The sequence below is a fragment of the Hypanus sabinus genome, chromosome 5, assembly GCF_030144855.1.
Source record: "Hypanus sabinus isolate sHypSab1 chromosome 5, sHypSab1.hap1, whole genome shotgun sequence".
Lineage (NCBI taxonomy): Eukaryota > Metazoa > Chordata > Chondrichthyes > Myliobatiformes > Dasyatidae > Hypanus > Hypanus sabinus.
The window spans coordinates 162754650-162767214 of NC_082710.1; the positions used below are offsets into that span (position 1 = coordinate 162754650).

The 12565-nt window shown below is 44.5% G+C and overlaps 1 protein-coding gene across 1 annotated transcript in view; it reads right to left on the minus strand.

Annotated features, from left to right (window-relative positions):
• Positions 1-1813: 1813 nt before the first annotated feature.
• The window catches only part of LOC132394526 (uncharacterized), a 31614-nt gene continuing 20862 nt past the window's right edge, over positions 1814-12565 (minus strand). The window contains exons 5-6 of the mRNA XM_059970801.1: positions 6612-6728; positions 1814-2614 (exon numbers count right to left, since the gene is read on the minus strand). Coding sequence (XP_059826784.1) covers positions 2483-2614; positions 6612-6728 — 249 coding nt within the window. The 3' untranslated portion in view covers positions 1814-2482. The remainder of the gene's footprint in view (positions 2615-6611; positions 6729-12565) is intronic.

Genomic DNA, 12565 nt, shown 5'->3' on the forward strand with positions numbered 1-12565 from the left:
CTCTCATTTCTCTGCCCTATATTCTGGCCTTGCTCACTCATTTAGCATGTTTATATCCACTTAAAATTTCTTTTCCATAGACGCTGTATTCCTCCTGTGTTTTGTGTGTCGCTTGGATTTCCAGCATCTGCAGTCTGAGGTTTGTGATTTACTTCTGCTTTCTGCCTGTTAATTAATTCTCAGTCCATGCCAGTACATTAGCCCCGGTTCCATTTGCCCTGACCTTAAAGTCCAACCTCCTTGGTAGGATCCTTTAAAAATCCTAAGCAAGTCACATCCAGCGATACCTCTTGTCCGCTGCATTAATGAAGTTCTCAAATAACTCCAATAAATTAGTGAAATATGGTATTCCTCTCAGAAATCCATGCCGACTTTGTTCAATCTTATTATACTCTTCCAGTTGTTCCATTACTTCATTATAGAGTTCAGCACTTTCCCTACTACTGAGACTACGCTAACAGGTCAGTAGTTGGAGACTACTGTGCTGGATGCTAGTAGACGACTGTGGATGCTAGAATCCAGAGTAACCTACAAGATGCTGGAGGAACACAGGGGTTTGAGGGGTTCAAGGGATACAGAGCTGGAGAGGGCTTCCTGTCCCATGATCCTCCCCCTTCTCCAGCTCTGTGTCCCTTTTGCCAATCAACTTTCCAGCTTTTAGCTTCATCCCTCCCCCTCCTGTCTTCTCCTATCATTTCGGATCTCCCCCTTCCCCTTCCAACTTTCAAATCTCTTACTATCTCTTCTTTCAGTTAGTCCTGACGAAGGGTCTCGTCCCGAAATGTCGACAGTGCTTCTCCCTATAGATGCTGCCTGACCTGCTGCGTTCTACCAGCACTTTGTGTGTGTTGATTGGACTTCCAGCATCTGCGGATTTCCTCGTGTTTGCATTTTGGATAGTTCCCTGTTTTTCTCTCCCCCCTTTCTTCAATAGTGCGGTGTCATTTTCTGCCATCCAATCTGCAGGGACCATTCCAGGATCTATGGAATTCTGAAAAATTATGATCAATGTATGCACTGTAACTTATGAAAATGTTGTGATAGCATCATTGGGTCGTTGTGATTTATCAGTCTCACCAACCTCCCCAGTGCCGTGCTTTTATTAATTTCCTTCAGTTAGGTCATCTTGTTTGACTCTTGGTTCTTTGATATTTGTGGTGGATTTTCATGTTTGCTTCCATTATGGGACTTATTAGGGAAATTTAGATAGGCACACAAATGTGAGGAAAATAGAAGGAGATGGACGCGGTGTAGGCAGAATATATTAGTTTAGCTGGGATTTGATTGCTAATGTAATTGGTTCAGCAGAACATTGTGGGCCAAAGGGGTTGTCAAAGGTAGGATTTTTACACAGAGAGTGGTGAAATGTCTTGTCAGGGGTGGTGGTAGAGGCAGATAAATTAGGGACATTGAGGAAACTCTGAGATGGGCACATGGATGATGGAGAAATGGTGGGGGTGTTGGTCTATGTGTGAGGGAAGGTTCAGATTGATCTTCAAGTAGGTTAAAAGATAGGCATAACCTTGTGGGTCAAGGGGCCTGAACTGTATTACTGTCTTCTATGTTGTATGTAACCTTATGTGGAAAATTAGTTTTGCTGAGGAACAGGAGGTTCACACACACAAATCTGTTCTCAAGTCAAACAAAAATACATTATTTTGACCAATATTTCAGCTCAAGTCAATCCCGTACTGGTGCGGTTCCCACATCCTTCCTCTGACAGTCAAAAGTCAACAGTGAAAAGAGGAAATAAATATAACGGCAATTTCAACGAACTGCAAACCGAGTTTAATATTCACAGTTATGCGCACACAGTAACAACAGTACTTCAATTGTATGTTTAGAAATAGCATTTAATAGACATAATCAAAGACATCATTTTGACGTATCATTGATTAGACATCATTTAGATGATCATCTGTAATAGAAATATTTTTAAAAGGCACTGTAACGTGATGGTAGCTTTACAATATCAGGAATCACTAATGATTTCTGCTACTGTCTGTCAACACCCTGTAGGTTTCCTCCAAGTGCTCCGGTTTCCTCTCGCATTCCAAAGACGTACGGGTTGGCGTTAGTGAGGCATGCTGTAGGCATGCTTTGTTGGTGCCAGAACTTGTAGGCTGCCCCCAGCACCTCTAACACAAAAAGATAAACATCACAATGCACTGTATGTTTTGACACTTGACAAATAAAGCTCATCTTTGAGATTGTTAATCTTTAATAGATAAATCACTTAGGCATAATATTATTCACAGGGATGTGCTTCAATGACAGCTTTATTTCCGTATGTTTAAATGTATCATATTGGATTAATTCAAACATCCACACATGGAGCTGTTAAAGTCACAAGCAGCAGTGGTTCCACTATGGTGAACAACAATGGTATTGCTTTGTTTCTTCACTACAGTAACAACTGCAATTCATCAGTTTTCTTACCGAAACACGGTCCAACAGAAATAGGGAAATCAACATCTTGTGCTTATTTCCCAAACCAAATCTTATCATATTCCACATTCTCTTCAGGATTTTCCACCTTCTTGCCGCCAGTTCCAGTAATGCCCCGTGACATCCTCTCTGTATTCAACACAGCCAGGCAGTTCGCTGATGAACTCTGAGATGAAATAAAATAAGCCTCGTTACAATTTGAACTCCTAATATGCCAAAGTGTTCCACAGGACAGTAAGGAAGGAATACAAAGTGATTGATGTGTGAAAACTTGCTTATTTATTTCATTTAGAGACTCAAAACAGGATGGCCCTTCTGGCCCAACAAGGCTCATCACCCAGCAACCTAATCACAGGACAATTCATATTGACCAATTAACCATTTTGTCTTTGGACGGTGGGAGGGAACCTGAACACCCAGAGGAGCTGACGCACTTGACGGGGGGGAGCACACAAATTGAACTCCAAATTCTAGAATGACCCAAGCTGTAATCATGTCATGCTAACTGCTACAATGTGCTTAAAGAGATGAATTTTAGAAGCTTCTTAATGGAGGAAAATAGATCACTATAGGACAGTACAGAGCATTCAGTCCACAATGTTGTGCTGACCCACCGCTACAGTTAATTTAGCCCTCCCCTCCCATATATCCCTCCATTTTTCTCTCAGAAAGAGATAGATAATTTTCGACAGAAACCCAGAGTTTAGCCTTGGCCAGCAGAAGGCGATTGTCAGTCCATTAAAATAGTGATTTCAGAAGGGTGCCAGGATTGGAAACCCCATAGCTGGAGAGTAAGCTCCACAGTAAGGAAAGGAGGACCAATCAATATATCTGTAAGCTGGACGGACTACCTAACATTGACTGGGCCACCGATATCAGACATGGTACAACTGCTCTCCAACCATGAACAGTCCTCCACTAAAATCTGGGACTGGGGTCTGAATTGGAAGAGCTGTCCCACTGCCTAGCCAGGAACACCCTGGCTGAGCCAATCTGACCATGTGCCAGACCGTCCCATCAAGGTCCCTACATTTGCTGTGACCCACCAGAAGATGGCAGCAAGTTGCTGTACAGGTAGGTCCTCAGGTCGAATCGGGCCCCATGAAGTCTCAGCCTATCAGCAAGGAAAACTTCCTGCTTGTCCCCCGCTATCCACCCCTCAGCAGATGATTCAGCCTTCTCCTAGCTGGAAGAAACACCAAAGCTAGTAAGGACACCAAATGTACGCTTCTGCATCGTCCTCTGGTACAGTGGCCCTTTCAGTTTGCTCAGTTACAGTTTGTGATTCTGAATTGCCCAGTTCACAGGACTTGCCCGGGAAGGTTGAGTAATAATACTCCCCCTTGGTACGATGTCTGGAACCAGCAGTCAATCCTTTTTCCAGAAATGTTGACTACTTATCACTTTCCATAGATGCTGATTGACCTAATAAGTTCTGCCATTCAATACTGAGTTAAGATTTCTTCAATGTGTGGCAAAGTCTGGAAATTCTCCACCCAAAGGGGCCTTGACATTACATTTCAGCTAAAGATTGATAGATTTTTGAACATTAAGTGAATGGTTTCACGCCTGAAAATGGCACTGATCAGCCGTGAATGTGGTGACTTATTGACCCTGATGGGGCTCCCCTCCCAAACAAGCTGCTGCATGTTACTAATATCCTTAGGCATTGGCTAACAATTATATTAATTTATTTGTTTGTTTCAGGCAGAGATGAGGAGGAACTGCTTTTTCCCCGTAGAGTGGTGAATCTGTGGAATTCTCTGTCCAATGAAGCAGTGGAGGCTGCCTCAGTAAGTATACTTAGGACAAGGTTGGGTAGATTTCTGCATTTCAGGGGAATTATGGGCTATGGGGAAAAGGCAAGGAGGTGGAGATGAGTCCATGGACAGATAAGAAATGATATTATTGAAAGGCGGAGCACCTATTTCTTATATTCTTATGTATTATATTCATTTACTTTATTTAGAAATACAACAAGAAACAACCCAACAAGCTGCAGCTCCCAGCAACCCACCTACACAGGACAATTTACAATGACCAACTAACCTACTAACTGATATACCTGTGGAATGTGGGAGGAAACCAGCGGACCCAGAGGAAACCCACACAGTCACGGCTCGAATGTATAAACTCCTTACACTGGAATTGAATTCTGAACACAGCAAAGCCTGAACGTACACACTCCTTGGAGAGGCCACCAGAACTGAACTCCAAACCCCCAAAAGCCCAAACTGTTTAGCACTGTGCTAACTGCTACACTACAAGTCTGTCCATGACTGAATGAGCAAACCCTTTATCTCACCACCCATACCATTATGGCTCCTTTAGATCAGTTCAAGGTTGCTAACAGTCTCGAGGAAATGGAATATCTCTGCCAGGTCCACAGGCAGTAACATTGCAGATTGTTTTATGGGCTTTGTTATCCATACCTCCTCCTTCCCCTCCTCCCCCTAGCGCTGTTGCAGATGCCCTCCGCAGTACTCCTCAAAGACAAACCTGGGGGGTTGCACTCAGAGGCCATGGCAGATTCAGCTGAATGACAGTACAACGGCAGTGCCAGGAAATGTTTAGCAGAGGGATCTGGGAATACACGTCCATAATTCCTTGAAAGTGGCATCGCAGGTTGGTAAGGGTGTTAAAGGGAGTTTCGGGCACATGGGCCTTCATAGATTGATGTTTGAATATGGGGATATCATGCTGAAATTGCATAAGACATTGGTGAAGTCTAATTTGGAGTTGTAGACACCATCCTACAGGAAAGATATCAATGAGTGAAAGAGTGCAGAGGAAATACTCCAGGACGAGGAGCTGAGGGAAAGCTTGAATACATGCAGGTTAGATCTTCCTGCCCTGGAGTGCAGGAGAATGAGGGGACATTTGATGGAGGTATACACAATTATGAGGGAAATAGATAGGATAAATCCAAGCAGGCTTTTTCCACTGAGGATCTGTGAGACAAGAGCTAAAGGTCAGGGTTAAAGGTGAAAGGTAAAATGTTTATGGGAAACATGGGGGATCTCAGAGGGTGGTGGGAGTGTGAAATGGGCTGCCATTGAATGTGGTGGATATGGGTTCAATTTCAATATTTCAGAGAAGTTTGGATAACTAAATAGACGGGAGGTGTATGGAGGGCTAATGTTGGGAGTACGCAGTACAAAATCTGCTCCTTGATGATAATTTACAAAGGTGCTCCTCAAAGATGTGTGCTTTGCCCTCTGCTCTGCATACACTCATCTGCAATGCCTCCTGATGAGGATGAGGTTAGACAAACATCTTAAACACCATTTATAAATTTGAATCACAACCAGGGGAAAGTTTCCAGCTGTAATGTTGACTGTACTCTTTTCCATAGACGCTGCCTGGCCTGCTGAGTTCCTCCAGCATTCTGTGTGTGTTAGCATCTATAAATTCACCGATGACATATGACTCCTGTCAATTCCTACAAATACACCACAGTAAACATCCAAATTCATCAGAGCCTGAGGGAGAAATTGCTTTGCCCAAGACTGCAAGAAACTTCAGAGAGCTGTGAAAGCATCAGAAAAATCAGTCTCCACTCCATTGACTCCATCTACACTTCCTATTGCTCTGGGAAAGCAGCCAATGTAATCATCACACCTTGGACATTCCCTCTTCTCTTCTCTTTGTTAGGCAGAAGATCCAAAGGCTGGAGAGCACAGACCAACGGACTTAGGTTTCTGACCCTCTCATACTCTAAACAATGAACTCTTAAATCCTTGCTCTCCCAATCCACCTCGCCATGGCCCTTGCAGGGTATATGTCCACCTGCACTTCACTTACTCTCAAAGTGTAACACTACATCATGCATTCCGATTTCCTTTTGACTACCTCAGTGGACATGTGTATGACATTATCTATCGGGATGGCACAGAAGTAAAAGTTTTTCCCTCTATGTCAGTGCATGTGGCAATAATAAACCAATAATATCTTATTCAAGTTATAGTCCTGATGAAAAGTCTCAGCCCGAAACTTCAACTGTTTATTCCTTTCCATAGATGCTGCCGGACCTATTGAGTTCCTCTGGCATTTTCTGTGTTCAATATGCCACCCGGACTTTTTTTTCAGCAGCTCTTTTCACTGATATTTAGGTTTATCTCTGTGGTATATCTGATAGCTCAAGGTGAAAATTGAGTACTTACTTCCTGCACTGAAGAATACACATCCATTTCTGTGGTTGGGTGCATTTCCCTTTTTGCATTGGCCTGTGGAGTCCAACCGACTTCAGTGTAGTACGCAGCACCTCCCTCCTGCGGTTCCTGTTTTCAAAGGGAGATACGTTCAGAAGAGGGTGAAGGTTCACTCAGTAACCCCTCTGTGAGCGCGGTCTAGCGTCGCCACTGTCTGATGGGCGCACTGAAGTTTGGGACCCACAAAACTGTAGATCGGATTTCGATGGAGAATCGGCTGGAGGTGGACAGTAGGTGAAGCAGCATCAGTGGGAGTTGGGGTGGGTGGGATGCCAGCATATTGTGGTAAAACCCCACATCAGCACTGGAAGTGAAGAGGTGAGGTAGCTAGAGTATAGAGGAGAAGTGATGGAGTACAACAGGGGTCAGAGGTGATTGGTGGACCAAGGAGTGGTCGGGGGGGAGATGGGAGTGGGGTGAATGATAATGGGAATATTGAGGGAGGTAGGGGAAGGGGGAGTCTGTGGATGCTGGAATTCTGGAGTAACACACAAAATACCAGAAGAACTCAGTTGGTCAGGCATCATCACGGAGGGGAATAAACAGTCGACATTTCGAGGCAAGACTGTTCATCAGGGCTGGAAAGGAAAGGGGAAGAAGCCCAAATAAGGGGAGGGGGAAGGGTGGAATACAAACCATTGGGTGATAGATGAGACCATGAGGGGGATGGTGGGTGCACATGGTGTGGGGATGGTTTAAGAAGGAGGGAGGTGATAGGTGGGAGAGGCAAAGGGCTTAAGAAGAAGGAATCTAATAGAACAGGACAGTGGACCTTGGAATATGATGAAGGAGGTGGGGAACCAGAGGGAGGTAATGGGTAGACTATGAGTGTAGGGAAAGAGAAGGGGTGAGAGGGTAACCAGACTATGGAATGAGAAAGGAGAAAATGAGTAGGTTAGGAAGGGGGAAGGAAGTATTTGCCTGATGGCAGGGTGTAGAGAGAGGGCAGAACAGTCGGGGAAGCCCACATCCTTGAGTTTTGCCAGTGCTAATTTTCAGCAAGTTGAAGATATTATTTCTGATCTGCACAGACTGATCTCCCAGAGAGGAAATCATAAGACATAGGAGCAGTGTTATGCCTCTCAGCCCATCGAGTCTCCTCTGCCATTTCATCATGGCTGATTTATTGTCCCTCTCAATCCCATTCTCCTGTCTTCTCATAACCTTTGATGGTCTCACTCATCAAGAAACTATCAATCTCTGCTTTAAATACGAATTGGCGTCTACAGCCAATCTGTGGCAATAAATTCCACAGATTATCCATCCTTCGGCTAAATAAATTCCGCCTCATCTCTGTTCTGAATTGACATCCCTCTAGCCTGAGGCTGTGCCCTCTGGTCCTAGGTTCACCCACTACAGGAAACATCCTCTCCATAACCACACTATCTGGGCCTTTCAATATTCAATATGTTTCAATGAGATGCTATCTCATTCTTCTAAACTCCAGTAAATACAGGCCAAGAGCCAGCAAATGCCCTTTATATGTTAACCCTTTCATTCCCAGAATCAATTTTGTGAACCCCCTCTGAACCCTCTCCAATGCTGACACATTTTTTTCTCAGATAAGGGCTCCAGAGCTGCTCACAATTCTCCAAGTGCAGTCTGGCCAATGCCTTATAAAACATGAGCATGATGTATTTGCTTTTATATCCTAGTCTTCTCAAAATGAATACCAACAATGCATTTGCTTTCCTCACCACGAACTCAACCTGCAAATTAACCTTTTGGGAATCCCGCACAAGGACTCCCAATTCTGATTTTTGAATTTTTCTTCCTGTTTAGAAAATATTCTATGAAAGGAGCTCAACCGTACATTTCCTTACACTATACTCCATCTGCCGCTTCTTTGTCTGTTCCTTCTGCAGACTTCCTACCTATTCTTGTTTTGATTACAAACTTGGTGACCAAGCCATCAATTATTTCATCCAAATCATTCACATATAATGTGAAAAAAGCAGTCCCAATACCAACCCCTCCTGAACACCACTAGTCATTGGCGGCTAACCAAAAAAAGGCACCCTTTATTTCCACTCCTTGCCTCTTGGGAGTTAGCCGATGCTCTATCCATGCTAGCATCTTTCCTGTAATACCGTGGGCTCTTAACCTGTTAAGCAGCTTCACATGCAGCTCCTTGTCAAAGTCCTTCTGAAAATATAAGTAAACAGCATCCACTGATTCTCCACTGTCTGTCCTGTCTGTATTTCCTCAAAGAATTCCAATCGATTTGTCAGTCAAGATTTCTCCTTAAGGAAACTATGCTGACTTTGGCCTATTATATTATATCTCAGGCACCCTGAAACCTCATCCATCATTAATCGTGTGGATAGTCGGAGGCTTTTCCCAGGGCTGAAATGGCTAACACGAGGGGCTAAGTTTTAAGGTGCTTGGAAACAGGTACCGAGGGGATGTCAGGGGTAAGTTTTTCAGACAGAGAGTAATGGGTGCATGGAATGCACTGCCAGCAACTGTGATAGAGGCAGATACAATAGGATCTTTTAAGAGACTAGTAGATGGGTACATGGTGCTTAGAAAAATATAGGGCTATGCAGTAGGGAAATTCTAGGCAGTTTCTAGAGTAGGTTACATGGTCGGCAAAACATTGTGGGCCGAAGGACCTGTAACGTGCGGTAGATTTCTATATTCTATGTTATAAAGACTCCAACATTTTCCCAACCATTGAATTAGGCTAACTGGCAAAGTACTTTTAAGCTCATCCACCATTTCTTTGCCTCCATTAGTACCTCTCCAACATTCACCCTTGCATCTCTTTTTCTTTTTCCATATCTGAAGGGGCTTTTGTTCAAAGTTCAATGTAAATTTATTATCAATTACATATATGTCACCATATACAACCCCGAGATTTGTTTTCTTGTGGGCATACTCAATATATCCATAATAGAACAATAACCATAACAGAATCAATGAAAGACCACCTAGGTGCTCAAACAGAGTGCAAAAGATGACAAACTGTGCAAATATGGAAAGAAAAAATACTAATAATAATTAAATAAATATGTAACAAGTATTGGCAACATGAGATGAAGAGTCCTTGAGGGTGAGTCCATTGGTTGTGGAAACATTTCAACAATGGGGCAAGGCAAGTTAAGTGGTTATCCCCTTTGGTTGGGTGGTTGACTGGTAACAACTGTTCCTGCACCTAGTGATGAGTCCTAAGGCTCCTGTGCCCTTTTCCTGATGGCGCCAGTGAGAAGAGAACATGGCCTGGGCGGTGGGATGCTGCTTTCCTGTGACAATGTTTCATGTAGATGTGCTCAGTGATGGGAAGGGCTTTATCCATGATGGACTAGGCTGTCTCCATTACTTTCTGTTGGATTTTCTATTCAAAGGCATTGGTGATCCATGATGCAGCCAATCAATAGACTTCTCACCACATATCTGAAGAAGTTTGGCTAAGTTTTAGCTGCTGAATCTTCGCAAACTCCTAAGGAAGTAGAGGCACTGCCAGGCTTTGTTCATAATTGTATTTACTTGCTGGACCCAGGATGGGTCCCCCGAAATAATAACACCGAGGCATTTAAAGCTGCTGACCCTCTCCACCTCTAATCCCCTGATGAGGACAGGCTCTCGGAACTCTGGTTTCCTTCTCCTGAGGTCAATATCAGCTCTTTGGTCTTGCTGACATTGAGAAAGGGTTTGTTGTTATGGCACCACTCAGCCAAATTTTCAGTCTCCCTCCTCTCGAGCGAGGGCAGAATACTCACTACTAACAAGGCACGTCCTACTGCCCCGTTACCTATGATGTGTGACACTGACAAAGAAGCTCTATGTGCTTCTGATTGCAACAATAACTCAGCATGTCAGAGATATTCCCTTTGTTCAAAAGATTCAAAAATTGAAAGTATATCTATTATCAAAGAGTACGTGCAGTATACAACCCTGAGATGCGTCCTTCCTCAGGCAGCCATGAAACAAAGGAACACCGTTCAGAGGAAACATCAAACATCCAATGCACAAAAAACCAACAAATTGCACATACAGCAAAAGCCACAGAACACAAAACATCAAACTCAAAGTCAGAAAAACAGTTGAGGAATCCTCAGATTAGTCCAGTTCAGTTTAATTTAATGCTGTATCATTCACTAGGTGCAGTCCACAGAGACAGCCTGCCCCAATCTAAATCAACCAATACAGAAGTAGAAAAGGGGTAACCAGACACTAAAAACATATACAACATGAACGGCAGAGTCCAATCCCCAAACCTTGCCCTTGGGACTAGCGGAATAACGATTCAGCACAGAATAGACGGGCCAAATGGCCTGTTTTCTATGCTGTCGTATTCCGTGGTTCTATGGCTCCAAAACCCAGGACTCTAGCACCATCCTCCGGCAGGAAGGGGAGAGGGAGAGTGAGAGGGAGAGGGAGAGGGAGAGGGAGAGGGAGAGGGAGGGAGAGAGAGAGAGGGAGAGGGAGAGGGAGAGGGAGGGAGAGAGAGAGAGAGAGAGAGAGGAGAGAGAGGGGAGAGAGAGAGGGAGAGGGAGAGAGAGAGAGAGGAGGGAGAGAGAGAGGGAGAGGGAGAGAGAGAGAGAGGGGAGAGAGAGGGAGAGGGAGAGAGAGAGGGGAGAGAGAGAGAGGGAGAGAGAGAGAGAGAGAGAGAGAGAGAGAGAGAGAGAGAGAGAGAGAGGAGAGAGAGAGAGAGGGAGAGGGAGAGAGAGAGAGAGAGAGGGGAGAGAGAGAGGGAGAGGGAGAGAGAGAGAGAGGGGAGAGGGAGAGAGAGAGAGAGAGAGAGAGAGAGAGAGAGGAGAGAGAGAGGGAGAGGGGGAGAGAGAGAGCGCAATCAACTACAGGCACCTTCCTCTGGGAGCAAGGAGTGAGAGCGAGGAGAGAGACCCGGTCAAACGCAGGCAGACGGCACTGAGCACCGTCTCGTCTCATTGATTTCAATCTGACTGGATGGGATCAGCGAGAAATGGAATCGATCATGGGCTCGCGTCCCGTCTCCGGGTTTCTCGAACTCCAGACCGCGTACTGCACCTAAAACCTCGCCAAACTCCCTTGGAGACAGCAAAGCGCCAGGTCGCTCCATCAGCCCAAAAGCACACCAGCAAAACGTAAATCACAGGATCCGATTGTAGCAGAATCACATTTGAAAGAAGAACAAGAAGTAGCTTTGTGAACCGTCCGAAGGACATCACCTTTGGTCGTGTTGTTCACTGGCACCATCTTCTTCAAATGCAATCTCATAACAGCTCAGTCTCCACATCTTCGTTTTCCTTACCTCTGGTGCCTCGCTCTTCTGCCTGTATGCGGGCAGGAGAAGAACAGCCAAATGATCAGATTTCCCAAAATGCAGACTGGGCTTGGGACAGAAGCATTTCTTACCTCAGTATAGCAGTGGTCTAGTGTGCTGAAACCCCTGGTGCTGAGGGTTATGTACTGATGATAATTGGGCAGAGATTTCTTCCAACAAGCCTGATTGAAGTTCCTGACTATTTTTTTAAATGTATAGTGATGGCAGGCTTCCTGGGTGCCTGATTAACGTCAGCTTTTGGCAGTATGTAAATGGCAGTTAGGATCATGGAGGTACTCTTGGTAAGTAGAATGGTCGGCACTTAATTGTTAGATATTCCAGGTCATGGTACAAGAGTATGACAAAAATTGCCACATCCAAGTGCTACAAAGACCTTACCATGAAATACAAATCCCCACTTTTCTCTTCTCCGAATCAGTGGTTCAATCCATATTGAGTATCAAGAAGCCTTTGGGTCTTGCCAAAGCATCTGGCGTGCCTAGAGTGAGCCATATCTTCGTGAAACACAGGATGCAGCAATCCCTCATTTCCTTCCGATACAGCAATCTTGCCCTTAGGTTCTCAATATTGTTCTCCAATGACTACATTTGCTAACAAAATGCGGGGTAGAGAGAGTTTCATTCCTTTGCACTTCAAC